Raw genomic sequence first — 25460 nt, forward strand, 5'->3', positions numbered from 1 at the left:
CGTTCAGAGCAAAAACACAAAAGAGTTGTTTGACAACTTATATCAATTCAGTGCACATTCGTATTATAATTATCCATGTCAAATTTGTGGAAAAATATTTTTACTAAAGAATAATCTCAAATTGCACATTGATTGAGTTATTCATTATAGACAAAAACCTTGCAACTGTGATCTGTACGGAAAAACATTTTCATAAAAAGGCAGTCGCAAAGTTCATATTTTATTCAGTGCATAATTGTATTATATACCCTGTGGAAAGTCATTGTTAAAGAAAATTGTCGTAATGACCCATTTGACTTGGCAAAGGGAGTCTTTCTTGATATTTGAAAGAAAAGATTCAAAAGTGAAGAATATTTAAAAATTGCAAATTCAAAAATAAGTCTCAAGTGTTTTCAAACGTATTTAAACATAATGTACATCAGAATCAATTATTAATGAAGAGTATGATAATTCAACTAAACTATAACGATGAAGTGCACATGAAAATGTCCTACATTTTCAAGTGAATTTTGATATTATTGAATAATTCCAAGTTGCACTATTAAAATGATAAAACGTGGCCGATCTGAAAAACAATTTGTGCGCAAATTGCGATGCAGGAAACGTGTCAACTGTCACCGCATCGATGTCACCAATCCCAATAACCAATTAAATATATTTTAATGCTGGAAAGGGAGAGACACTTGCGAGGAAGTCTTTTTTTTTTAATAGGCCTATTCAATTTTGGCAAAATGAATGTATCCTTTGAACGGTTTCAGTGAGAGCGATCTATATGTTTTTTTAAATGAAACATCCTTACGCAGGTTAGGTAAAAAGGTATACTGTCGAGAACGAGCGAGCGCGATCTTACTCGTATTTTGTAAGTAGGCTCCACAAGTAAGCAGTCTTTTTTGTCAGACGTTTGTATGTGATTAGTTTTAATCTCCATTCTCCAATAGTCCCGCCGCCCGTCACCCGAATCTTTTTTTGTTCAACAAAAACAATTGGTGGAGGTCGGTGCTCATTGCCTTAGTAACGCCACTAATATACAAACGCGTCATTCCGTCTGTCGTCACTAGTTCAGTCTCGCTCGTGCTGTGCTTGTTCGTTAGGTTACTCGCACGGTGAAACGACGACGTACTCAACGTGTAGCTCACTACAAACTTTGTTAAACTTTATATAAAAGTAGAGTTTAGATTGCGTTTTTACGTATTACGACTCATAGCTAGCGATTCTCGTGGTAAAAGTGAAACGCATTTTATTTAAAAAAAAACAAGATGGAAGACGAGCGACGTGAACTTGTTTGGAAACTAGTACATATTTTAATCAAAAATTGCAACGGCCGTGTACCTAATCTCAAAGGCATTTTTCGGCCAGAAGAAATTGATTGGCTTCTCTCGGAGTCTTTAAAGTCCAAAGACCAAGTGAATAATCGGAATCTTATGGAATTGTTCATTCAAAACGGTTACAAGGACGAGCCCAAAGTTGACGAAGAAGGCAAGCCACTGCTGCGTCGCACCACTCCGGTGCATCAAGTGTCTGGATACAATTACATGAATGACATGTACACGGTCAGTAGGCTTTTTGAAATATACAACAGGTTTGACGCGAATTACGTCGATGAAGATGGATTTACACATTTTCACGCGGCCTGCAAGTTTGGCTGTGACGAAGCCGTCGCGAAATTCCTCGAGCACGGCCAGGACCCCAATCTTCCCGTGCCAAAAACAAGCGATTCGCCTCTGCACTTAGCTCTACTTCAGAGAATTTTTGTGCGCAACGAACACAAAAAAGTAGCCGAATTGTTGCTGAGAAAAGGCGCCGATCCGAGAATAGCCAATGCAGAGGGATTGACGCCACTTCACCTATTTTGCAATGTATTGTACGGCGCTGACTTGGCAAAGATTTCATTGGACTTGAGCAAAGAAAAACATCAATTGATACAGGTTGACGTTCGGGACAGGTCGGGCAAGACACCGCTACACTTGGCTTTGGACTGCTGCAACGAGAAGATGGCCAAGGTGCTATTGAGAAATGGGGCGGATCCCACCCTAACCAATGCAGAGGGGTTCACTGCTCTGCACATCGTTTGTTGGAAGTGGCCAGATAGTCGTGACTCTGTAGAGATGTTTTTTGAGATCGGCGAAGAAAAACGCCAGCTGGTTCAGGTCGATGCCCGGGACAACTTGGGTCGGACACCGCTGCAATGGGCCGTTGCGGGTCTTGGCTTGAATTTGATCGATGCACTATTGGATCGGGGCGCAGATCTGTCTAATTTCACTTTTCCTACTGCAAGTCACTTCGACGAGTACTCTCGAGCGTATCAAAGCATGAGTATAATAAAAGTAAAAAAAACCTTTGAGCACCTGGCAGTCGTCGAATGTCTTCAGAAAAGAGGATACAATCTGCAACCGAACGATGCCCTGACGATCATGGCATTATTCTACAAGCACGAAATATTGGAGAAATCGAAGAATCTTGAGGTATGTTGGTATGATGATGAAGAGTTCGTGTGTAAAGCGAAAAAGATTATGATCATACCGGGTCAATCTTGCGATGTTGACGAAGATTATGACGACGACGATAACTATAACGACGACGATAATTATGACGACGACGATAATTATGAAGATGAGGAAGAGAACGAAGACGAAGGCTCATCAGATAGTTCGAAGCTGTCCCTGTACGATACGATACAGTTACGACCCGAAGAGGCGGAGAAAGTACTCACTTATTCGGACTACTTTAAGTTTGTAAGCCACAATAACTTTTGGAGATTCTCTGAAAGACATCGGAAAGCTTGTGCTTTGCATCTGTGCGAAAAAATGTCAAGAACATTTTTCCGGCACTGGACATTGGCTCCTTTTTTGCGGCTGACACGCTACCAACTGCCGATTCTATGCTGTGAAAAGATCATCAACGAACTGAAGAACGAGGATTTGTGGCATATTTGCTCGGCGGCTCTTCAGAGCTCATGAGTCTGATGAAGCAAGTTTGTTACAATTTTGAGATTGTTGCAACTTTTTCACATCATTCAAATGAATTTTAAGTTTTTGTGTTGTTATTTTGTTTCAATTTTATTTACAAACTGTGAAAAATAAACAATAGAAATCTACTCGCCATAAAGTTTTGGGAGAATATAAAATTTCATAAAATACCAATTATAAAATTAAAGTGATTGAACGAGCTATATTTACGACACTGATAGAATTCACATTTATGTTAACAAGAAGAAAGTTTTACATTTTGTATCAATTGATCAAATTTTAATTTATTTTCCTTAGATGTTCCACAGATATTACTGTGTAAAATAAATAGGTATGAAAAAATCAAATAAAGTATATCTTGTCAATTATCATTCTATTTTATTGTAATTATAAATTTTGACATGATCAGAATATCGCAATTAACTTATCCCTACTAGGATCCCAAGTTTTATAATAAATATGAGTTTCACTTGAAATAAATGATTTAATATTAACTATTCAATCAATATATTTTTGACAATTCTCTTGAAAACATTAGTAGTTCTATTTGCATTTTGAAAATATTTTTTAATTTAAAGTGCTCTCTTACAAATAACGCAACATGTTTATTCTTTTAAGCGTTTGTGATGTGCAGAATGTGACTTATTGTATGATGATGTTGATCATCAAATTAATCTGTTCTGGACACGGTTTTTCCACAACTATTATGGGGTATATGGATTTTGAGATATCCCTCGTATAAAAATGTCTTTCTACACATGTGACATGGGTGACTGATACGATGGTGCTCTGAATCAATATGGAGATTTCCTTTTTGTTTCCCTATAACAGGACCATTACCAGCAGTGAAAGCCAAAGTTCTTGAAATTTCATGAGCAGATGAATAGTAATAAATACGAATCTCTTACAAGTATTACAGGTTTTACAATTACTACCTGCTATTACTACCTATTACTACTTGCTAAGCTTTTCTGCAATATAAATAACTCATTTAATAGCACCGCTATTGAGAAAAGTTGAACAATAAAAATAGGTGTACATTTTAGCGCTATGAAATACTATACTACATAATTTGAACCTTGATCAGTTCAGAGTTAAATGCTCGTATTACCCCCAAAAATCCATATCTCAAGGTAGGCGTTTTTATTCACGCACTGCAGTGGTTAGAGAAACATGCTTGTCCAAGCAATTCACAGGCTTATCCCTGAAATGACATGCAGCAGACACGCCTGTGGCAAGTATTGTACCGAGAGTCGTCGATATTCTCTTGAATCGTGGCGTGGTCTGTCAAGCTTTGACGAAACATTTAAAAATCGGTCTTATCAATCTTGATCTTAAATTCAAAATTAAGACTTCTCGGTTTTCTGGGGTCATTGTCGAGTGTCTTCGGTCGAATTTCGTCGAACGTACAAACAGTCATGTTATTATACTTTTATTAGTGTTTCCAACGCAGTTTCCAACGGAACATCAGTACACAAGTATTTGAGTGTACATTTTTATTTACTTATACATTCATCCAATTTTCATGCCACATCTGAATTTTATGCAACGCTTATAGACTATACTAGCGCATTTTACCTAAATCGCCGGCGCTCGCTCGGGTTTTTTCCACAGTTTCCCCGGACCTACTTTCCAGAAATTTCCACTTTCGATTTCTAAAAAGAAGCCATATGGATCTTTTATCTATCGATCTATCTACATACTGTAACTTTCTTTTCATATTTTAATTCTGAGTTAAAACTTCATCTGTTGTCCATGTGCGGAGGGGGGTCGAAAATCCGAAATTACTTTTAGCCGAATAGTGGTTTTTATAGATCAGATTATTTATTAGCGTCCGATGCTGTTGTTTAATGATCCTACCTAATGGTTAAATAAGAATCCAATAATTCAGTTTTCAAAATATCATAATCATCATGAAAGTTCATTTATCCTAAACGTGAATGAACTAAATTCAAAAATCTTCAATTCAGTATGATTTTACCATAAATCTAGTGTGGAAATGGACTGATATCATTTTAAATTGAAGATTTTTTAATTTAGTTCATTCACGTTTAGGATAAATGAACTTTCAATAATAATAAGTTTTCGTAAATGAGCTCTTAGTTTCACGATGATTAAGATATTTTGAAAACTGAATTATTGGATTCTTATTTAACCATTAGGTAGGATCATTAAACAACAGCATCGGACGCTAATAAATAATCTGATCTATAAAAACCACTATTCGGCTAAAAGTAATTTCGGATTTTCGACCCCCCTTCCATGTGCTTCTTCGACTTGTCAAGAAAAACACGTGCTCGCCTGGTCCCTGGAGAGTCGCGCGCATTTATATACTTTGTCATTTGTGTCTGCTGCGCACACGCGGTTAAATTTGTAAATACAGTAAGTTCAGTAGACCGGTAGACGTCTATACGAGCAGACCTACGAATTCGATTCGGTAATATTTTTAAATTGCATTAGATTATTGTTCGATGTGCAAAATTCATTAACAAAATGAATAACGACCTATCTGAACTTCAGAGGATCAGGTGGACGGATCGCGAACTCGAAAGGCTCATCGAAGATGATTGTTCGTGCGTGAATTTAATCAGGGCGAAAAAGTGTATAGGGCTGCCTCCCTCTCATTTCGCAGATGATAATATTTTTCGTATTGCCTTGATAGAATCAATGAGAAAATATTTATATCGCTACGATCGTGTGTAAGTACTGATTGATGTAATTATTTTTGGTGCATTTGTTTTTTTTTAATCGAATGTTTATTTTGCATTGATTTGCTCATTTTGAATCAGTTTCAAATTTATCAGTTAAAACATTTTTGTATCGTAGATTGGATGGATTGCTAATAACATACCGGAATGGTAAGTTTTTGGGCTGCAGCGGAGATATGGTGAATGGTTTATTAGAAATACAATGTAATATAGAAGCAGATTTTTATATTTTCCAACCAAAAGTTGGGGAACGCTTAAGAGGTAAGTTTTTAAATATTGAAAACTACTATGAATTGGTAAATTAATGCTTGGTGAACTTTTTTTATTACAGGGAGAGTAAAAGAAGTTACGGCTGATTATATAGAGCTAGTGATCCATAAGGGTATAAATGCCACAATTCCTAAACCATTATTCAGTGATGAATTGTGGATTGGTGACACATTATCTGTCAATCAGAAAGTACTATTTACACCCACTATCATTGATCTTCGTTCTTACTCTCTTGACATACAAGGAACTTTCAATGAAACATAGTATGAAATTTCATATAAATTTTTAATTAATTTTAATGGTTATTTATAGAAAATTAAATAATTTAGTTATAATTTTTTAGTGAACATAACTTTGAATATGAAAAGAACTTAATTCTTTCATCAGAATCTGAATCAGATTCAGAAGAACAAGATGAGAAAGAAGAATAAGAATGTGTTTCTTTGGTCTCTGATTGGTCTTAGCATTTGAAAAGACTGTGTATAGTATGCTGCTTATGCAAAGGCGCAGAATTTAAAATTAAATTCACATTAACATTTTATTTATATTAGAAGTAAGGAATTGTTGTGATATTATGAGTTAAAAGATTATACTGAAAGTTTATATGTATGACCTGTTAAACTTGTGAAGAATATTTCAATCAAAGAAATTTTAACCCCATGTACTGAAATAGTAGATAATTTAAAACAATGCATTTTATATAAACTGTAAATATAAACTAATTTTAAAATAAGCATTGTCTATAAAATTTCTTTGATTGAATTTTCACTTAAAAATTTTAATGATAACCCATGTAATATAATAATTTGAGAAAATAATCATGACTATTGTGATATGACTTGACGATCATGCTGATTGTTTCATAGTTAATAAGAAAATGTGCTACATGGTGCTACAAAAACGTAGCGGTTTTTAGTCTCTTGCTTGATCGACCAATACTTATCAAAAATGAATTAAAGAAAAAAAAATGTACAATTCACTGTTTGATTTATTCATAATTTCACCTCACTTATGTCTCACATAATAAAAACACTCTACGCATGACTTGCGTAGTTAATACAAAAATAAAAATAAAAAACACTAAAAATTGTATACAATATTCTAAATTCTCACTCCTTGACGAAGATCTTACAGTCTTTCATTTTCAGATTGTGGAATTAATGATGCTTGCATGAATTGATTTATAGAACTTGGTAGACTTCGTAATCGGAAAACTTATCATTGTCTGACCAATTGTCACTGTCTTTGTCATTACCTGATGACTTATCATCCAAATTGAATTTTTTTACCCACTTTTGAAGCTCGATACCAGTTGGCACTTGTTCAAGTGTTTGATTAAGGGGAGGATTTGTCACCAAAAAGGCACCTTTTTTAATGTGTTGATTCAAATATTTCCAAATTTGAGTCTGTTCTTCTATAGTAAGATAAAATTCAAATGAGTTGTTAATTACAACTACATCAGCTGATGCCACAATGTCAGGAACATTTTGAATTTTATCATGCACAACTTTTATACGGTCGTCCATGTTGTATTTCTGGATGACTTCATTTTGCAAAGTGCAGAGTTCTTCATTCATTTCAACACCAATGATGCTCTTAGCATCTGTGAATACATGAGCCTAAAAAGAATTTATTTATTATAAATTTGCCATTGAAACAAAAAGATACATAAAATGATTAAATTGCTTACCCCATATAAAACTGCTCCAAATCTAGATCCAATATCCAATACAGTCTTGTCCTCAATTGTTGGTAGTCTGTCATTGAAAATGTAATAGAGGGCATCTTTTGACATTGAATGTGATATGAATACTGCAAAATTAAAAAATTTGTTATATATTTGGTAGTTTTTCTTTAGAACATGATTTTCTTTATTTTACTTACTCAGAGGTTTAATATTTTTTGATTTGCATTTCGTACAATAGAAACGACTCATTTTTCCTTGATCAACGAGATCGTCAATATCTTCATCATCATATAAAAATTCATCTACACTAATTGTGATGTCTGGTTTGCAGTCAGAATTCTGGTAACATAAATCAAGTTTATTGTAAACAAATTTACCTATTATGATCTGTAATAAAAGTGTTTATCTAAATTACCTTGCTGCTATCCTGGGGAACTACGAACTTTTCTGAAGGAAGTATAGCTTCCAAAGGAAGAATTTTTTTGACGTGCTCAGCAATAGTATTTAATTTAACAATGGGATCGTTTAAGATATCATCATCAAAGTCTTCATCACCTTTAACTTTTGTAAAGCAAGTTTGAAATAAGTAATTTTAATATGAGTGAAAAAATTGTAACTAGCGTAAATTTATTTACCTTTTGGGTTTTTGCCTTGATTGTACAAAGAATAAATTCCAGCTTGAGCAAGGGCTTCAAAAGCAAATGAAAGAAATTCATCTTTATCCTCATTTTTCACTGACTGCAACAACGATTCGAACTTCGATTTTGCTTGTGAAAACGATAAATTTGCCATGATTGTATTTATAAGTAGTCAATAAAAAAATACTGTGAAAAAATTAACACGATATTACAAAAAGTAGCTAGAGACTCTAGAGATAACGTAAGCTCTCTTTATCGTTTTGTATAGCAGCCGGCTGTATGTTAAGAATCACGTGGCGAGACCGGCCGTACCGAAATTACTGTCACGTGGGTCACGAAAGTGCTCGCGCATATACTATAGTTTTTCGTTCAAACTCGTAAAACTGCACTGTTCACTAAGAAAACTTTGAATATTAATCATAATATCGTTTTCATATTATAATTTTGCAAAATGTGTCAATTGTATTAGTCGATTCGAAATGTTTAGTAAAGCGAATTATTTTTAGGTGAAACTTTAGGGATATTTCATTTTTTACCTATCCTACTCTTCATACCACTTTTCATTACAAAAATGATTTTATTAAAAAAGCAATAATAAGTAATAAAATCTTTATTGCTATACACTTTGATTTGAAGATATCATGATTTTTTCAGCTTTTTTGGCTAACTCATCTATATCCTCAGAAGCTTTTATATAAAAATTTTCAATGTAATTTGTACTGTTTGATTTTGTTTCATTTAAATAATATCTGTAATTGACCATAATGCCACAACTGTTTGCCATTCCTCTAGGAGTTGGATCTGCCATCCAATTTATTCTCCACATTACTGCTCCATTTTTTAAATGAAAGTTTGCTAAAAGAATTAAGTAATGAAGTATTTTAACTATAATCATGGATGAGGTTGGTTTATTGTTGTTAAATTTGCTTACCAACACCATTTAAAGCATAATTCCTACGTTTTTCTTTAAATAAATACCATGCACAAGAACGCAGTAAAGGCTCTTTTAAAATATCTGTCAATTGTTTGTTATTTGACCACAAAGAGTTATTGAAAATTTTTTTCATTTCTGTATATAAGTTGTTGCTACTGTTATTAGAATTTTCATCAAAACCCAGAACATTTTTCAAAGTTACTTGTTCCTTCTCAGTAAATATTGTATTTACATCTAGAAACACATGACATAATTATTTATCAAAGTTTCCAACTCTATAATAATGAAATTTAAAAATCTATACCCCTTTTCATCTTGTCCAAAAGCCAAACTCTGAAATTAGGGATGGGTGATAAACTAGATAATTGGTTTACTTCTGGGAATTCTGTAGTTATATGTTTTGCAACTTGTTTTATTAAATAATTTCCAAGTTCAATTCCCTGAAAAATTAAAATTAAAATTCAATATTGTATTGTTTTTTTAAAATCATGATAACAACTTTATTCTTGTTCATCATTATAATTAGTACCTGTAATCCAGATTGAGTAGATGCAATTGAGTAGAAAATGGCAGCTTTTATATTAGTTTCATCTTCAATGTTTTTTTTGTTGCCAGCCTTTTCTCGTATTCGTTTTTCAGATTCTTCAATCCCCTTTACACTTTCTACAAAAAGCAATCATAAGTATTTGTAATTGATTATTTCATAATGATTGGGTACAAAAGACAATAATAACCAGGAATAATGTCACATAAAGCTGTGTGTAAAACAACTAAAGGCTCCCTGGGCATTGATGGATGAGTAAATATAAAGCATCGTCTGTAAGGTCCAACACGTTTTTTTAAATCAGTCCAGTTTCTTACAGGATGTATGGCTTCATAATCGGAGACCTGAATAGTATTTTTAAATTAAAAATGTATCTTGATACTAGAAGAGCAACAAGAAAATTTCAGTCTAGTTATACTTTTTGTAAAATATCACAAGGAGTTTCCCATGTAACTCTTTCAATTTTGAGAAATCCCACAGAAAACCATAAAAAGAGCAGTTCTTTCAATGTTGCATCCATTTGACCAAGCATGAGTAGATCACTGGAATCTCTGGGCAATTGATTCATAGTTTCCTGTAAAATTTGAAATTTATTTTAAAATCAGCGTAAGTACTGGTCTCGAATGAAATAGTTTACTATGAAAGCAATTAGTTACCAAAAGATTAGCTCTCATATCAACGAGGAACTTGACACCGTCCTTGAGTCGGCCGACTCTCGCGAAGAACCAATGATAGGGCGGCTGAAGTGCATCCTTCAAGGCTTTTTCTCTGGTCAAGAGTCGATTGAGGCTGCTCGGCTATCGATTAATTAGAAAAAATTAATTTAATCATTACGATTCAGCCTTTGGTAAACGAACCTCGGTGCACGCGAGTTTTTTTGACAGCTCGCATATTCTGTCATGATCGACGGCGTGCCGAGTCGCGAGCAAAGAGAGGAATTTGGCCTTATCCTCTTTGGACAGTTCATCGTACTTGGAGTGCAAGGCGCTGACGTTCGACTGGAAAATATTGTAAAAATGCGATTAATTGAAAGACTGCACGTAAGCAATACCGATAATCTCAATATTATTGGGAAACGACGGAGCGGACAAAAAAATTACTGACTTCGACGACCCAGCTGCTGCTGTTGTTTTTCGTTCTCAGACCGATGACTCGATCAAGCTCTTCCGCAATGGGGCAGTGAATAGTAGTAGTAGTAGTAGTAGTAGTAGTATTGTCAGAAGAAGAATAAGAAGCGGAGGCAAAATTTGCTCTTCTAACAGAAACAGCCAAGGAGCAGCAACTACTGCTGCTTATACTGCTGCTGCTGCTCGTCCTCGTCGATTTTTTACCTCGGGCGACGAGCAATAAGGAGCAGTTATTGTACGAGGAGGCTGCACGACGAGCCAGTCGCCGAGGAAGCAACGCGAGAGGTAAGAGTGCCATAGTTTTCACACACACTCACACTCGCGCTCGATCAACAGGTTGCCGGCTTGAGGCCTGAGATTGATCGTATAAACACACTTTTGCTGTACTGTATTCAAACACACGCTTAAAAATATAAAAACAGTCCACACGAGTCGCAAGACCGATTAGAGAGAACCAGCGCGCACATTTACAATATAATACATGTAACGCGGACTTTCTGATAGGCACGTGTGTGTAATATTAGCAAGTGTGCGTAAACAAAGAACGATGCGCGCAAAGAAAAACACGCGATGTAATGTCACACACATGTACACATGATTATAATGAATCGGTCTGGTCGCGCGAGTAATCGTGTATATATAATACATAAGCTCCGCGCCGGCGACCTCGCGCTCTATCTATCTCCACAAGAACACATTCTGTCATCGCGCCCACGATATATCTGTATCTATAATAATGTCATATATGTGTATCGTATATCGCACAGACACTTTTGTTGTTGCAATGAGAAATCTCGAGCAGACGGCGACCTGCTCCTTAACTAACACACATTTATATTATTATATACATCGATATCGCCCGCGGAGCATTCCGTTCAAATATAGAGCTCGTGCGACTGCTGCACACGGGGGTAAAACACAATTTCTCGTGTGTTGTTATAAAAGGAAAGGTAAGGGGAAATCGGATGTCTCGCAGCGCGGGGGGAAAGGGGCAGGAGGGTGGACTCCGTTGTTGTTGACGAGCTGTATATAAAACGCACCTCGTCGCGATGTTGTTGCACGGCGCAGCGCAGGCAGCAGCCGAGCCGCCGAGCACCGCCGCCGCGCAGTATTTATATACATAAAATTCGCGTGCACACCTCCTATACATGTATTGGCAAATCGTGCAATTCGCTTATACGTTGTGTGCTAGTGCATGTGTACCACATGTATACACCGTTTAGTCTGTTTGTGTGCGGTGTGCAGACGTGACTGTAAACCTCGCACGCGCGCAGAGTCTCGCGGAGAGCGGCGAACGTGTGCATCAGCACGTTTAGTGTCCGACCGATTGCGTGTCTAGTAGCTGCAGTGTGTAGAATATAATGCTGCGCGCAGCTCCGCGTTTATAATTGATGTTTTTGTTGTTGTTGTTGTTCGCTCGCATATAGAGAAGAAGAAGAATTACCAAGTGCAGCCGCTCACTCGTAACGCGTCTCTAGACTAGGAAAGAACGCAATTGTATCGTTGTCAATCGCGCACAGCTGACCTATTCGAGTTTTTTTAAGTTAACATAGGATTATACTCCGAAGTCCTTATATTGGTAGTATTGGTGCTGCCACTACTGTATGCACGATTGCCGGATTTTTTTGCACGAGTGCGAATTTTGCTTTATTAATTTTCGAGACATCGCGCGCGTGTTATTTTAGCGCCGGTGAGACTATGTGTGTAATTGATCAAAGTCACGCGCGGTCTATATTTGTTGTCGCTGCCATTGTACGGTAAAAGAAAAATACGCGCAAAAATCCGCGGTGTTGTCAGCCCTCCGTTTTTACATAACGTTTTGATTTTCATTATTACCCGAGCAGGTATGTCAATGTGCGTCGACTATGTAACGTAACGCATACGTTTTTATTCGTTCGCGCTATATTCGGGCATTAATACAGTGACTTTTTATTTTGAATCGCAGACGGAGCGCAGAGAGCTACATCGTTCAAGGCCGCGTACTTACTTTTTAAGTGCATCTCTTGTGCACGCAACTGACGTTTGATTGAATGTGCCTTAGAGCGCAGACGGCAGCGGCAATAGTAGCAGCTAAGAAGAAGAAACGGCAACAACTGGCACGAGGACGAAAAACGTTCTTTTTCATGATCGGCCTGGTAAGGTGGAAAAAGGAATTTTTCGACAATGGTTTATGCCTCCTCAGAACCAGGCTACCACCACGCCATTGCTGGGGCAGCCAGCGGATGCTTGACGAGGTTCATCTGCCAGCCCTTGGACGTCGTTAAGATTAGGTTTCAGGTAAATTTGCACTTCCGTTCTTACTCATTCCTGCATGTTATGGCTTTTGATTTGTTCTAACGTTTAATGTTTGTGTTGTCAAATTTCAGTTGCAGGTAGAGCCCATTAAGAAGAACTCTTCCAGCAAGTATCATTCGATGTTGCAAACCTTTCGTTTGATCGCAAAAGAAGAAAGTGTTTATGCTTTGTGGAAAGGTCATGTTCCAGCCCAACTGTTGTCTGTCATCTTTGGAACAAGTCAAGTACGTTGTCATGTCTTTCAAATTACTTATTTAGATAAAATTTCTTATTTATAAATTACTTGAACCATCTTTTCCCTGCTGCAGTTCTATGTATACATATTAGTCAATCAATATTTGGAGCAGATAAATTCATTGAGTGATAAGACAAAAACAGTTCATTTTTTTAGTGGAGCCTTTGCTGGCTGTTTTGCAACAGTGACATCTTTTCCTTTGGATACAATTAGAACTAGACTCATTGCACAATCGTCTCAAAATCAAGCATACTCTGGAACCCTACACTCATGCGCGCAAGTACTTTCTTTATTTGTCTCGAGCAACTTAATAACTTTTGATACTCATATGGTATTGTTTTATTCTTAACAGTATGATATATAAGACTGAAACCCCCAAAGGTTTTTTCCGTGGATTACTGCCAACATTGTTGCAAATAGCACCTCATGCTGGGTTACAGTTTGGAACCTATGAGTTGATGAAAGATATCAAATTTCTGCCAGGCAACTTACCTGAAGATTCTGTGAGTTACAAAAATATTTTGGTGATGATGATTGTATTTCTTCATAATGACTCATTACTTTTGATTTTTCTAGCATCATCACAAAAGAGTTAGTGTCATAAACAGTTTAGTTGCTGGCTGCCTAGCTGGTCTAGTTGCAAAAACTATAGTTTATCCTTTGGATTTAGCTAGAAAGCGAATGCAAATCCAAGGTTTCGAGCACGGTAGAAAAGGATTTGGAGGTTTCTTTCGCTGCAGTGGGCTGATCCATTGCCTGGTACTGACTGTCAAACAGGAGGGTGTAGCAGGGCTATTCAAAGGTCTGGTACCTAGTCAATGGAAAGCTGCGCTAATGACTGCTTTACATTTCACATTTTACGAGCAGACATTGTACTTCATTCGGAGCGCTCATCCGATTGATGAAAAGTGAGGGATTGAAACAACATAGTTTATTTGATGAATTTTACTAGTAAAGTTTACAAATACAACCTGGTGATACTAGCTTAGGGCTAGAATTAATGATATAATTTACTATAATTTAATAGATAAGTTGTTTAACAAGCGAACCAAAACCATCACTTTGTATTAAAAGAAAGAAAAAAAATATGGTTCACAGAGGCTCATGTACAGACTGTTTACACCTGTATCGACGTTCTTTTATATAAATGTAAAAACAGTGACATGAATTTTGATTTGTTAATTTTTAAAAACTAATACAGAAGACTTTCTAAATAAATGATGTATATGCAATCAAAGAACCACGATTATTTAATTATTAAATCTAATCCTATAATCCTAAAAGCAAAAAAATCAATCCGGAATTTTTATAATTAAAAAAAAAATAAAAAAAACTAAACCAGAATACCGTGTAAATAAATTACAATTCGATGATGCTCCGAAATCCGATCAATTTTCTTGCGTACAGCGTGCATCGAACTCCAGTTTGTATTTAAAAACATAACATACATACACACATACACAGACACACAAATATGCCTTATATACAATACGGTAGTAATACAACAGCAGCCAGAGAGCACGAAATTGAAAATTCCGTAGGGGGGCCCCTCGTAACACGCTCCTGAGCCGTAGGTGGGGATCGCCGAACGAGGGGCCCCAGCCGTGTCAGCAGCCATTTTACTGGAAAAGTCGGCCGCGCGCACGGCCCTGGCGGAATTCAATCGACACTTACAGTCGCGGCGACGCAATATTGTACAGCAGCGCGGTAGAGAGACCACGAACGAGCGAATCGAAACGAGTGCGGCACAGTCTTAGGGGCTACTCTGCATCACCCGGTGCTTCGGTCGCTCTTCGCACATCATAACTTTGCAGTCAAGTCAGGTACCAAATATTATTATTACTTTTATCGTTGCACATTCGTTACGGGATTTCGTTCGTTGCGCGAGTCTCGGCTCGAACCTATCGATAATAAAAAGTTGATATTGCGCGAGTTAGCAGGTAGGAGTTGCAGACGTATACGACGAGTGTAGAGTGGATTTTTTTTTTTTTTCGTGTCTCTGCCTTGTCTCTGTGTGTGCGTGTGCGTTGCGTTTGTGCCGTTATGGGCGCTGCTTAATACAAGCACAAATTGGAGTCGCGCTGCACGGGATGATGCAGCGGGCCACACACTGGTGTGTATCTTGCATTAAATACAGCAGCGAGCGGCACAATTCGACTTTATGCTGTGGGCTAGCAGCGACAGCAGCAGCACGAGGCGGGTCAATTGATGCTGTGTGTACGTGTGTGTGTGTGTACATTCGCGCAATGTCCGACAGCGTAAAACACGCAAAACGTGAACAGTCGGATGCCGGCAAAATGCCTATATAACCTCTCTCTTAACTTCAAACTCGGTCTCTGTATGTCCGTCTCTCTCTCTCGTTTCGCAGAACTCGGCGTCGAACGTTCTCGAGGCGCGGATCGGAAAGCGAAGAGGATACACAATATATATGCACGATGCCGCGCGCTACATATATACAAACACACACACGCACGCATACTGATGCATACGCGTAAACCGCGTTATATATTGCGATGCATACGGCTTACGGACAGGCTTACACTCGGAATTGAATTACATTGGCGCGCTTTGCGGGCATGTTTCGCGTTATTATTACATACGCAGGGGCCCACACACAACACACACAGCTCTCGGGTCGTTGTTCCGCGTTAGATTTTTCCTCCTATATGTCGGCTCCGATTAACGCTTGTTGACCCTCGCATGCCCATGATACACATTTATTATATTCAATACAAACGCGTAATAAATACAGAGAATAGACAGTTGGCTGGGATGGACGCGCTTATCGACTCGATCGAGCGTGTATCAAGTAGAATATTCCGAAGTAAATAAACAATCGACGACGATATAATGACGTTCGAAACTTTCGAATTGAACTCGACGGCCGCACGTGTCTATCCGCGACTATGCGATAATAAACACACACAAACACACCCGCCAATTACGACGCGGCGTCCCGCCAAAACAACGCGCGATATTCGGAGCTCTCTGACATTGTTCCTTTTTTTCTTCTTTTTCATTTCACACCACGATGACCACTCACCCCGCCCTGGAACACGGCTACGCAGAAAAAGAAAGGAAAAGTAAATCAAGAAGATGGGTGATCTCCACGCTGCCACTGTGGTACTGAGCCAGGACAGCCTCGCCGTAGCTCAACTGGAGCTCGGCAGCAATCCCAATGCCCTCTCGCTGCGCCGGCCCTTCGATCCGGCAGCTCACGACCTGGACGCCAGTTTCCGCTTGACGCGGTTCGCGGACCTAAAAGGATGAGGGTGCAAGGTCCCTCAGGAGATTCTTGGTAAACTCCTCGAGGGACTGCAGGCCGACGATAACGGCGCCCAGGATCATGAGCACGCCCAATTCATTCACATGGCGACACCGCGAATCGGTAAGAACGCCCTCCTCTTTTATAAAAATGATGATAACTTTCGACGTCTCTCTAACTCTGTTTTGCGTGATGTTTTTGTCCATAGGCATAGGGATGGATTCGTCCGTGACTCCATTGAGACATGGCGGGCTCAGTCTCGTCCAGACAACGGACTTCTTCTATCCACTTGTCGACGATCCATACATGATGGGTGAGCGGCGCACGATACACAGTCTTTTTATTGTTATAATTAATAATCGTCACACATCATTTCATGCAAGCAACAAACAAAATATGTGTTTTACGTAAAAAATAATCACGGCGGCCAATCGCGTCGTTCGAATCGCGGTTTTCTCTATCTATTTACAGGCAAAATAGCTTGCGCTAATGTCCTTAGCGATCTGTATGCCATGGGCGTCACCGAGTGTGACAACATGCTCATGCTCCTCGGCGTCAGTACCAAGATGATGGAGAAAGAGCGCGACGTCGTCGTGCCGCTCATTATGCGTGGCTTCAAGGATTCGGCCACCGAAGCTGGTACAACGGTTAGCGGTGGACAAACTGTCGTCAATCCCTGGTGCACAATCGGTGGAGTGGCCACCACAGTTTGCCAACCCAACGAGTACATAGTGTGAGTGCCGTCATTCAAAATCGCTACCTACGCCAATTTTCATGACGATTATTTTCATTTCTTTCTTTCCTTTTGTTTCCTTTTGCAGTCCTGACAACGCGGTCGTAGGTGACGTTTTGGTCCTCACGAAACCGCTGGGCACTCAGGTAGCCGTAAACGCACACCAATGGCTCGACCAGCCCGATCGATGGAATCGCATTAAGCTCGTGGTGAGCGAAGATGACGTTCGCAAGGCCTATCAGCGAGCCATGGACAGTATGGCGAGACTCAACAGAATAGCCGCGAGGCTCATGCACAAGTACAACGCGCACGGCGCGACGGACGTCACGGGCTTTGGCCTGCTGGGCCACGCGCAGAATCTCGCCAAGCACCAGAAGAACGAGGTGTCGTTCGTCATTCACAATCTGCCGGTCATCTCGAAGATGGCCGCGGTGGCCAAGGCCTGCGGCAACATGTTCCAGCTTCTGCAGGGACACTCGGCTGAGACCAGCGGCGGACTCCTCATCTGTCTACCTCGGGAGCAGGTGCGCGCGATACACAATACATTTTTGAAAACTTGCCCCCTCGCGTGCATCGATTTTTTTTACTAATTCATCGACGGGCTTCTTTCAGGCGGCAGCGTATTGTAAGGACATCGAGAAGCAAGAAGGCTATCAAGCTTGGATCATTGGCATCGTGGAGAAAGGAAACAGGACGGCAAGGATCATTGACAAGCCCCGAGTTATCGAGGTCCCCGCTAAGGAGAAAGACGGCGAGTTATGGTAGAAAGAACTAGGAGAAATCAATCGAAAGCACGTTCACCCGTTCGTTATATCGTATGTGCCGCTGCCAAACTTATACTAGGCTGATAACATCATTTTATTTAATTGTCAAGACTTTTCGAACGGGCTTTTCAGCCAAAAAAAAAGATGACAATGATGTTACTTTTACTATAAAAATTCATATGGACATATGTATATACATTGATGAATTTATATGCATTTTTTAATCAATAGCTCAATGAGCTTGAATCTAGTTGGTCCTGTGAGAATCATGTCTAAATGTAAAAGAGAAATCAAGATCCTGATATTTTCGACACATTTATTTTTTAACTTAAAAAATATACATAAATTCTACTCAATAAACACTTTACATACACACACACACACACACATCACACGGACACAACATATAATTGTATACACACTATTATTATTATTATTATTAACTCTTCGAGTGTCCACGTTTCTGTTGGTAATTTATTATTATTATTATAACTATTATTTTTTTACGATACTTTGCTGAAAAAGACTCAGGATCTAAAAAATGTATTAAACCTTTTTTTTTCGTACGTATTAAATAAATTGCTACTTTATCAAAACATAAAAAAAAAAAACAGATTAAGATGAGAAAAGTCATTCGAATTTCCCTCTGACCCGACACCTAGTCTCGAGGCCGCGGCGCGCAAGGCTTACGGCGTAATCGAACTTACACTCACACGCACACAGACGTACACGAGGAGCACGCACAGTAGTGGTAAAGCTTCTCGCCGCTCTCTGCTTGCAAGCGCGCGACGACGACGCGTTGTTACGTAATATCTCGAGCGGTCGTGTCTAGTACACTCGGCGTGTGTGTAATAGCCGCCGGACTCGTAGTACCTGCTCTTATACCAGTGTCGCGTAAACGCTCGAGTCGCGTCGAGCTTTCGTGCGTACGGGATAATAATTTATACATTACAACATTTTGCGACAATGTCATCGGAGGAGGACCTCCCGAATGATCATCGTCATCGTCAGTAGTAGATTGGTTACTCGCACGTAGCAAATAGGCCAGAGGAGGAGGAGGAGGATGGTAGCCTTGAGCGCGGCGGCCCAGGCCCAGGCGGCCTTCAGAGCCGTCATACTCGGCGCACCGGGCTCGGGCAAGGGCACCGTCTCGCATCGCATCGCCAAGCTCTTCGGGGTCTGTCACATATCCACCGGCGACAGGCTCAGGTATCACATAGCGAAGCAGACCGGTGAGTGGTGTGCGCGCAGAGATCGCAAATTTTTTCACGCATATAGCTTTTGAAAGATAAAACGCAATTTTTCACGAAAATCATTTTTGTTCCGCAGAGCTGGGTAAGCAGGTAAAGGAATACTTGGATTCGGGCAAACTCGTGCCCGACGACGTGATGATGAAATTCGTCAGTCAAGAGATCAAATTGTCGAAGGGACAGAATTGGCTACTGGACGGTAACGACGTTTTCCGCACGCGATTTCTACAAGTATCGTATTATAAAAGTAACGCCGATTATTTTTTTTTTCGTCGCCAAGCGCAGGATTTCCCAGAACGGTGCCTCAAGCCGAGATGCTCGACAGCGCACATCCGCCCTCGCTGGTGATCAATCTGACGGTGCCCGACGCCGTCATACTGGAACGAGTGAAAAATCGCTGGATCCACGTGCCGAGCGGCCGCGTCTACAATATCGGATTCAGCGATCCCAAAGTGCCGGTACGATACGAGCAAAATAATAAAAATTCGATTACGTCATGTCGTGTAATTATGATGATGATGATAACGTGAAATTGTGAAACAACAGGGAAAGGACGACGTGACCGGCGAGCCGCTGACGAAACGTCGGGACGACCAGCCGGAGATCGTCCAGCGCAGACTGCACGAGTACGAGGAGAAGACGCGGCCGGTGATCGATTATTACGACGAGCGCGGCTTGCTCAGAGACTTCGCCGGCGTCAGTACGGACGAGCTCTGGCCGCAGATAAAACAGTGTCTTCAAGCCCTTATTTAATTGCAAAAATTATTCGTGCATGTAATGATGATGCGCGACGATGATCGTCGAGAGCACGAGAATCTTAATGCACATTGTACAGTAATCGAAGGAAAAAAGCTGATATAGTTGAATGTTGTTAGAAATGTAATACTTTTTTATACAAAAGACTGATTTTGCCTAAATAAAATGAATACGAGAGATTTTAACAATTATAAATCCGAGTTATGATTTTTTGCTCGTGGATCATGTTGTATTTGGAATTATTTATATTCGAATGGATGATCGACGTAACGAGATGAACGTCGGTCAAAATACTTTGTAGCGTTTGATACTCGTAAACACAATGTCGCGAAGGAAAATAATTTGAGAGAGAAATTAGCTATTGTTCATGAAGCCATATCACCAACTAAGATTTCTAAAAGTTATTTCATTATTTTCTAAGATTATATACTTATGTCATATCTCAAATTCGAGTTACATGACAAGACATGATGTGATATGATAATGTGACGTCTCGATAAATCAATAAATTTTTTTTTCTCTTCTCCAAACGTATTTTACGGAGCGCCCTTACTGTCTTACGTCGCAATTATTTCCCTACATTACCGACCTCGTCAGATGTTTTACTCTATTACCGATAATTTTTAATTTATTCATAAAATTATAAATATAGTCGATATATACAGTGGTGATTAGAAAAAAGGCTGCTCCTACGAAAACTTTCACTTGCCACTCAAGCGATTCGAAAACAACTATGCTAGAGCTTTGACTAATTTTAAAGAAATTTAGATAACATTTTTTTAGTTTAAATTGAATTAATAAATGATTTTTTCATATAGAACATATTGTTATTACCTGTATCTCGTAGCCAAATCTGTCTGTCAGCAAATTTATCAAAATGTTTCGCAAGCGCTTGTTACATTAATTTAGACACGCTATATTATTACGTAAGGTTTATCAAAAATCCTGTAGATATATGAAAACTCGCTCCAACCATAGTTCCGAATAAGCCGTACAAAAACATTTTGAGTTGATCGTTGCATGAAGAGCTTCAGAAACAAAATAGTCAAAAATTCATTGAGAGTAGAATTATTAATACACGAAATTTGGAAATACCACAAAGTCGGTGTACTAAGGTATAATGTTGATTATAAACGCTGAAGGTTCAGATTATATACTATTATTCCAGCACAATTTTTATTCAAAATTTCAGAAAAAAATACTTTTTTGAGTGTTCATACATATTAACAATTGTCAATCATTATTTCTTCTAGTAATCGTCGCAAAAAAATATTTGCGACTTTAATGAGCTGTTTGTTGGTGTACAAGCAAATGTACTTTTTGTCCGAATTTCTTTTCACACCTGTCGCATGCGAAATCTTTCCGACCTTCGTGGACTGTCCTTTGGTGCTTTAACAAATCTGATTTACTCCCACATTTCCTTTCGCAATTATCGCATGCGTAGCTTTTGCGACATTCATGTACCGTCTTTTGGTGTATGTGCAAATCAGCTTTTCGTCCAAATTTCTTCTCGCAATTGTCGCACTCGTAATCTTTGCGACCTTCGTGGACTGACTTCAGGTGAGTAAGAAAATTTCCTTTTAGTCCAAATTTCTTTTCGCATTGGTCACATGCGTAATCTTTCCGACCCTCATGTACTGTCTTTTGGTGGGTGAGTAAATCCCACTTTCTTCCAAATTTCTTCTCGCATTTGTCACATGAGTATTCTTTGCGACCATCGTGTACTGTCTTTTGGTGGTAGAGCAAACTGGGTGATTGTTTAAATTTCTTTTCGCACTTGTTACATGCAAAATTTTTCCGACCTTCGTGAACTTCTTTTTGATGTTTTCTTAAATTGCTCCGTAGCCCAAATTTTTTCTCGCAATTGTCGCACTCGTAATCTTTGCGACCTTCGTGGACTGACTTCAGGTGAGTAAGAAAATTTCCTTTTTGTCCAAACTTCTTTTCGCATTGGTCACATGCGTAATCTTTCCGACCCTCATGTACTGTCTTTTGGTGGGTGAGTAAATCCCACTTTCTTCCAAATTTCTTCTCGCATTTGTCACATGAGTATTCTTTGCGACCTTCGTGAACTTCTTTTTGATGTTTTATTAAATTGCTCCGTAGCCCAAATCTCTTCTCGCACTTGTCGCATGCATGATCTTTGCGACCTTCGTGAACTGTCTTTTGGTGGAGAAACAAATACGATTTTGTAATAAATTTTTCTCCGCAATTGTCACATGCAAAATCTTTGCAACTTTTGTGTACTGTCTGTTGGTGCACTAACAAATCTGATTTTAGTGTAAATTTTTTTTCGCATTTGTCTCATAAGTGATTTTTGCGACCCTCGTGAACTGCCTTTTGATGTGAGAGCAAATGCGATTTTTCTATAAATATCTCGCCGCACTTGTGGCATGCGAAATCTTTGTGGCCGTTATGGACTCCCTTTACGTGTGTGAATAAAGTCTGCTTGCTTGCAAATCTCTTGGCGCACCTTTCACACATGTAATCTTTAAAAACTTCGTGGAATATTTTTTTATGTTTAAATAATAGTTATTTATGTAACAAGTGCCCAAAAGGCGTTTTTGGGCACGAGTGTGCGGAAAAAGACATGAGTGCCGGCCATGCCGGCACGAGTGGGTGTTTTTTCCGCACACTGTGCGCAAAAAGCTGGGCACGTGTTGCATACAAAATTTTATGCAATAGTAGACGAAAAGTACTTTCATTTAAATGAGACGTTTTACCGCACACCCGTGTCCAAAATGAGATATTTTACCGCACACGAGTGTCCAAAAACGCTTTTTGCGCACTAAAAAATGTGCGAAAAAAGACGTTTTTCGTCATACTATTGCATAAAGTTAATTTATTTTCAAATTTTCTGTCGCACTTGTTGCACATGAAATCTTTGCAATCTTTGTGTACTAATTTTTGGTGCGTAAATAAACTCGATTTTTTCACAAATTTCTTCTCACATCTGTCGCATGGAAAGTCTTTGCGGCCTCTATGTTCTGATACTTGGTGTCTACTCAAATGACTTCGGAAATCGAATTTTTTCTCGCACTTGTCGCATGAGAAATCTTTTTTTTCATTGTGAATTGCGTCTTGGGGCGATATCATGATTGATTCTAATGTAAATGCCTCCTGGCAAATATCAACTTTTTTTTCGTCAGAAACAACAATGTCGTGTTCACTTGAATTATTTTCTGAGAGAACTTCTTCGGGTTTCTTCTCACTTTTATCCATTTTAGTGTCTAAATTGATTGATGGATCTTTCGATTTGTTCCACGGAAATTAGATGAATAACATTTAAACTAATTTTCACTATAAACATGATCAGTGTGTCGAGGGACGATGTTAAAATCGTTTATGATCATTGATCATATTGTTTACAATTAAGATACATATTTATCTGTTTATACGTGATTCTTAATTATAATATTTGAAACAATTTAAAATTTTAACTCGGCGACGAGTAAAAATATCGAGATTGTACCGTTGAAAAAATTGAAACAACGAAACATTCACGAGTCCAATGAGATATAGAACATGGCAGCAGAAATTTTAACGTTCTCATAATTAATTTGGTTGATAAAAATTTTAATTTTTTTCGGATAAAATAATATCTCAATAAAGGCCGCAAGTAAATTTTTCGTCAAGTTACATCGAAGAGCAATTTCAAAATCGCCAAGTTCGTATCTTCATAAGCTTGCGAGATCAAAGTACGTGGTCTACTCGATAATTTATCACTCCACAGGTAGAACACTTCAGAACCCAAACAGCTAAAAAAATGCATAGAGTTTAGTAATTAGTAGAACACGAAATTTGAAAACCCCGAAATGTCAGTATACTAAGGTTTAATGATAATAATTCCAAGGCCAAGATACATATTTGCAATTGTCAAACATTAGTTCTTTTAGTATCCATCGCAAACAAAATCTTTGTTATCTTTATGGATTTTCATTTGGTGCTTGAGCAAATGTACTTTTTGTCTAAATTTCTTCTTGCACCCGTCGCATGCGAAATCTTTGCGACCTTCATGGACTGTTTTTTGATGACAGATCAAATTCGATTTTCGACCAAATTTTTTCTCGCATTTGTTACAGGAGTAATCCTTACGACCTTCATGGACTTCCCTTTGGTGCGAGACCAAATACGATTTTAGTCCAAATTTCTTCTCGCACTTGTCACATGTGTAATCTTTACGATTTTCGTGCACCGTCTTTTGGTGAAAAAGTAAAGTAGACCTTTGTCCAAATTTCTTCTTGCACTTGTCACATTCAAAATCTTTGCGACCTTCGTGGATCGTTCTTTGGTGTGAAAGCAAATGATGTTTGTGTCCAAATTTTTTCTCGCACTTGTCGCACGGATAATCTTTGTGACCTTCATGTATTGTCCTTTGGTGTCTGATCAAATGCGATATTTGTCCAAATTTTTGCTCGCACTTATCGCATGTGTAACCTTTAAGACCTTCATGGACTGTTTTTTGGTGTTGGAGCAAATGCCCTTTTTGTCCAAATTTTTTCTCGCATTTGTCACATGCGTAATTTTTGCGACACTCGTGTATTGTCCTTTGGTGTTGAAGCATATTCGATACATATCCAAATTTTTTCGCACACTGATTACATGCGTAATCTTTGCGACCGTCATGTACTGCCCTTCGGTGGTTCAACAAATCTGAGTTACTTATAAATTTATTCTCACACTTGTCGCATGCAAAATCTTTGCGACCTTCGTGGACTGTTTTTTGGTGGAAGAACAAATGCGATTTGTCCCTAAATTTTTTCTCACATTTGTCGCATGCGTAATTTTTGCGACCATCATGTACTATTCTTTGGTGCTTGAGCAAATTTCTTTTTTGTCCAAATTTCTTTTCGCATTGGTCACATGCGTAATCTTTCCGACCTTCATGTACTGTCTTTTGGTGGGAGAGCAAACTCGGTTTTCGTGTAAATTTTTTCTCGCATTTTTCACATAAGTATTCTTTCCGACCACCGTGTACTGTTTTCAGGTGAAAGAGCAAATGTGATTTTTCAATAAAATTTTCTCCACAATTGTTACATGGAAAATCTTTGTGATCCTCATGGATTGTCTTGACATGTCTGAGCAAACTTCGTTTATTTCCAAATCTCTTGGCACACCTTTCACACAAGTAATCTTTAAAAACTTCGTGGAATACTTTTTTGTGCTTGAGTAAAGTTGATTTATTTTCAAATTTTTTCTCGCACTTGTTGCATGGGAAATCGTCGCGGCCTTTATGTTCTGATATTTGGTGTCTACTCAAATGACTTCGGAACTCAAATTTCTTCTCG

At 38.6% G+C, this 25460-nt stretch overlaps 6 protein-coding genes across 9 annotated transcripts; 4 read left to right on the plus strand and 2 right to left on the minus strand.

Annotated features, from left to right (window-relative positions):
* Positions 1-5377: 5377 nt before the first annotated feature.
* LOC106654345 (DNA-directed RNA polymerase I subunit RPA43-like) lies at positions 5378-6695 on the plus strand. The gene is made up of 5 exons (XM_023459071.1): positions 5378-5403; positions 5487-5665; positions 5793-5935; positions 6006-6207; positions 6288-6695. Exons 2-5 carry the CDS (start codon positions 5634-5636, stop codon positions 6373-6375), a joined length of 465 nt encoding a protein of 154 aa, XP_023314839.1. The 5' UTR covers positions 5378-5403; positions 5487-5633; the 3' UTR covers positions 6376-6695.
* Positions 6696-6914: 219 nt separating this feature from the next.
* On the minus strand, positions 6915-8770 carry LOC106654343. Its single transcript, XM_014374158.2, has 5 exons — positions 8267-8770; positions 8047-8192; positions 7829-7970; positions 7635-7756; positions 6915-7563 (listed from the first exon to the last, which is right to left on the minus strand). Exons 1-5 carry the CDS (start codon positions 8421-8423, stop codon positions 7126-7128), a joined length of 1005 nt encoding a protein of 334 aa, XP_014229644.1. The 5' UTR covers positions 8424-8770; the 3' UTR covers positions 6915-7125.
* A 91-nt stretch (positions 8771-8861) lies between these two features.
* On the minus strand, positions 8862-11172 carry LOC106654342 (malonyl-CoA decarboxylase, mitochondrial-like). Its single transcript, XM_014374157.2, has 9 exons — positions 10852-11172; positions 10605-10745; positions 10404-10544; positions 10166-10321; positions 9938-10091; positions 9733-9866; positions 9508-9643; positions 9201-9437; positions 8862-9124 (listed from the first exon to the last, which is right to left on the minus strand). The coding sequence occupies exons 1-9, from the start codon at positions 11170-11172 to the stop codon at positions 8886-8888; spliced, it is 1659 nt and encodes a 552-aa protein (XP_014229643.1). The 3' UTR covers positions 8862-8885.
* Positions 11036-14641, plus strand: LOC106654344 (mitochondrial thiamine pyrophosphate carrier). Of its 3 annotated transcripts, none has more exons than XM_014374160.2 (6): positions 11036-11159; positions 12820-13151; positions 13241-13393; positions 13478-13680; positions 13757-13907; positions 13981-14641. In XM_014374160.2, exons 2-6 carry the CDS (start codon positions 13038-13040, stop codon positions 14314-14316), a joined length of 957 nt encoding a protein of 318 aa, XP_014229646.1. In that variant the 5' UTR covers positions 11036-11159; positions 12820-13037; the 3' UTR covers positions 14317-14641. The 3 variants fall into 3 exon arrangements, with proteins under 3 accessions (XP_014229646.1, XP_014229647.1, XP_014229645.1); XM_014374161.2 differs by lacking the exon at positions 11036-11159 and adding an exon at positions 11518-11824; XM_014374159.2 differs by lacking the exon at positions 11036-11159 and adding an exon at positions 12043-12718.
* Positions 14642-15073: 432 nt separating this feature from the next.
* Positions 15074-18734, plus strand: LOC106654292 (selenide, water dikinase). 2 transcript variants are annotated; one of them, XM_014374085.2, is made up of 6 exons: positions 15074-15227; positions 16473-16792; positions 16878-16982; positions 17141-17402; positions 17491-17926; positions 18015-18734. In XM_014374085.2, the coding sequence occupies exons 2-6, from the start codon at positions 16501-16503 to the stop codon at positions 18165-18167; spliced, it is 1248 nt and encodes a 415-aa protein (XP_014229571.1). In that variant the 5' UTR covers positions 15074-15227; positions 16473-16500; the 3' UTR covers positions 18168-18734. The 2 variants fall into 2 exon arrangements, with proteins under 2 accessions (XP_014229571.1, XP_023314865.1); XM_023459097.1 differs by having other exon boundaries at positions 15075-15227; positions 16479-16792.
* A 172-nt stretch (positions 18735-18906) lies between these two features.
* On the plus strand, positions 18907-20696 carry LOC106654294 (GTP:AMP phosphotransferase AK3, mitochondrial). Its single transcript, XM_014374086.2, has 4 exons — positions 18907-19398; positions 19496-19615; positions 19702-19874; positions 19963-20696. The coding sequence occupies exons 1-4, from the start codon at positions 19230-19232 to the stop codon at positions 20167-20169; spliced, it is 669 nt and encodes a 222-aa protein (XP_014229572.1). The 5' UTR covers positions 18907-19229; the 3' UTR covers positions 20170-20696.
* The last annotated feature ends 4764 nt before the right edge of the window (positions 20697-25460 follow it).

This window comes from Trichogramma pretiosum, unplaced genomic scaffold (genome assembly GCF_000599845.2).
Source record: "Trichogramma pretiosum strain Unisexual culture from Peru unplaced genomic scaffold, Tpre_2.0 scaffold54, whole genome shotgun sequence".
In the NCBI taxonomy this organism is placed as follows: domain Eukaryota; kingdom Metazoa; phylum Arthropoda; class Insecta; order Hymenoptera; family Trichogrammatidae; genus Trichogramma; species Trichogramma pretiosum.

What these genes read in the sequence shown, in the direction of transcription:
- LOC106654342 (XM_014374157.2), bottom strand. Translation starts at nt 11,172, where the DNA reads ATGGCACTCTTACCTCTCGCGTTGCTTCCTCGGCGACTGGCTCGTCGT. An exon ending in TTTATGTGACATTATTCCTG is followed by an intron (nt 9,867 to 9,937) that starts GTTATTATTGTC and finishes TGCTTTTTGTAG; the next exon opens with AAAGTGTAAAGGGGATTGAA. An exon ending in TTTGGACAAGATGAAAAGGG is followed by an intron (nt 9,438 to 9,507) that starts GTATAGATTTTT and finishes ATGTGTTTCTAG; the next exon opens with ATGTAAATACAATATTTACT.
- LOC106654294 (XM_014374086.2), top strand. Translation starts at nt 19,230, where the DNA reads ATGGTAGCCTTGAGCGCGGCGGCCCAGGCCCAGGCGGCCTTCAGAGCC. An exon ending in TCACATAGCGAAGCAGACCG is followed by an intron (nt 19,399 to 19,495) that starts GTGAGTGGTGTG and finishes TTTGTTCCGCAG; the next exon opens with AGCTGGGTAAGCAGGTAAAG. An exon ending in ACAGAATTGGCTACTGGACG is followed by an intron (nt 19,616 to 19,701) that starts GTAACGACGTTT and finishes CGCCAAGCGCAG; the next exon opens with GATTTCCCAGAACGGTGCCT.
- LOC106654345 (XM_023459071.1), top strand. Translation starts at nt 5,634, where the DNA reads ATGAGAAAATATTTATATCGCTACGATCGTGT. An exon ending in AGTTGGGGAACGCTTAAGAG is followed by an intron (nt 5,936 to 6,005) that starts GTAAGTTTTTAA and finishes TTTTTATTACAG; the next exon opens with GGAGAGTAAAAGAAGTTACG. An exon ending in GGAACTTTCAATGAAACATA is followed by an intron (nt 6,208 to 6,287) that starts GTATGAAATTTC and finishes ATAATTTTTTAG; the next exon opens with TGAACATAACTTTGAATATG.
- LOC106654343 (XM_014374158.2), bottom strand. Translation starts at nt 8,423, where the DNA reads ATGGCAAATTTATCGTTTTCACAAGCAAAATCGAAGTTCGAATCGTTG. An exon ending in TTCCCCAGGATAGCAGCAAG is followed by an intron (nt 7,971 to 8,046) that starts GTAATTTAGATA and finishes TTATGTTACCAG; the next exon opens with AATTCTGACTGCAAACCAGA. An exon ending in TTGGAGCAGTTTTATATGGG is followed by an intron (nt 7,564 to 7,634) that starts GTAAGCAATTTA and finishes AATTCTTTTTAG; the next exon opens with GCTCATGTATTCACAGATGC.
- LOC106654344 (XM_014374160.2), top strand. Translation starts at nt 13,038, where the DNA reads ATGGTTTATGCCTCCTCAGAACCAGGCTACCACCACGCCATTGCTGGG. An exon ending in TCGTTAAGATTAGGTTTCAG is followed by an intron (nt 13,152 to 13,240) that starts GTAAATTTGCAC and finishes GTCAAATTTCAG; the next exon opens with TTGCAGGTAGAGCCCATTAA. An exon ending in GCAACTTACCTGAAGATTCT is followed by an intron (nt 13,908 to 13,980) that starts GTGAGTTACAAA and finishes TGATTTTTCTAG; the next exon opens with CATCATCACAAAAGAGTTAG.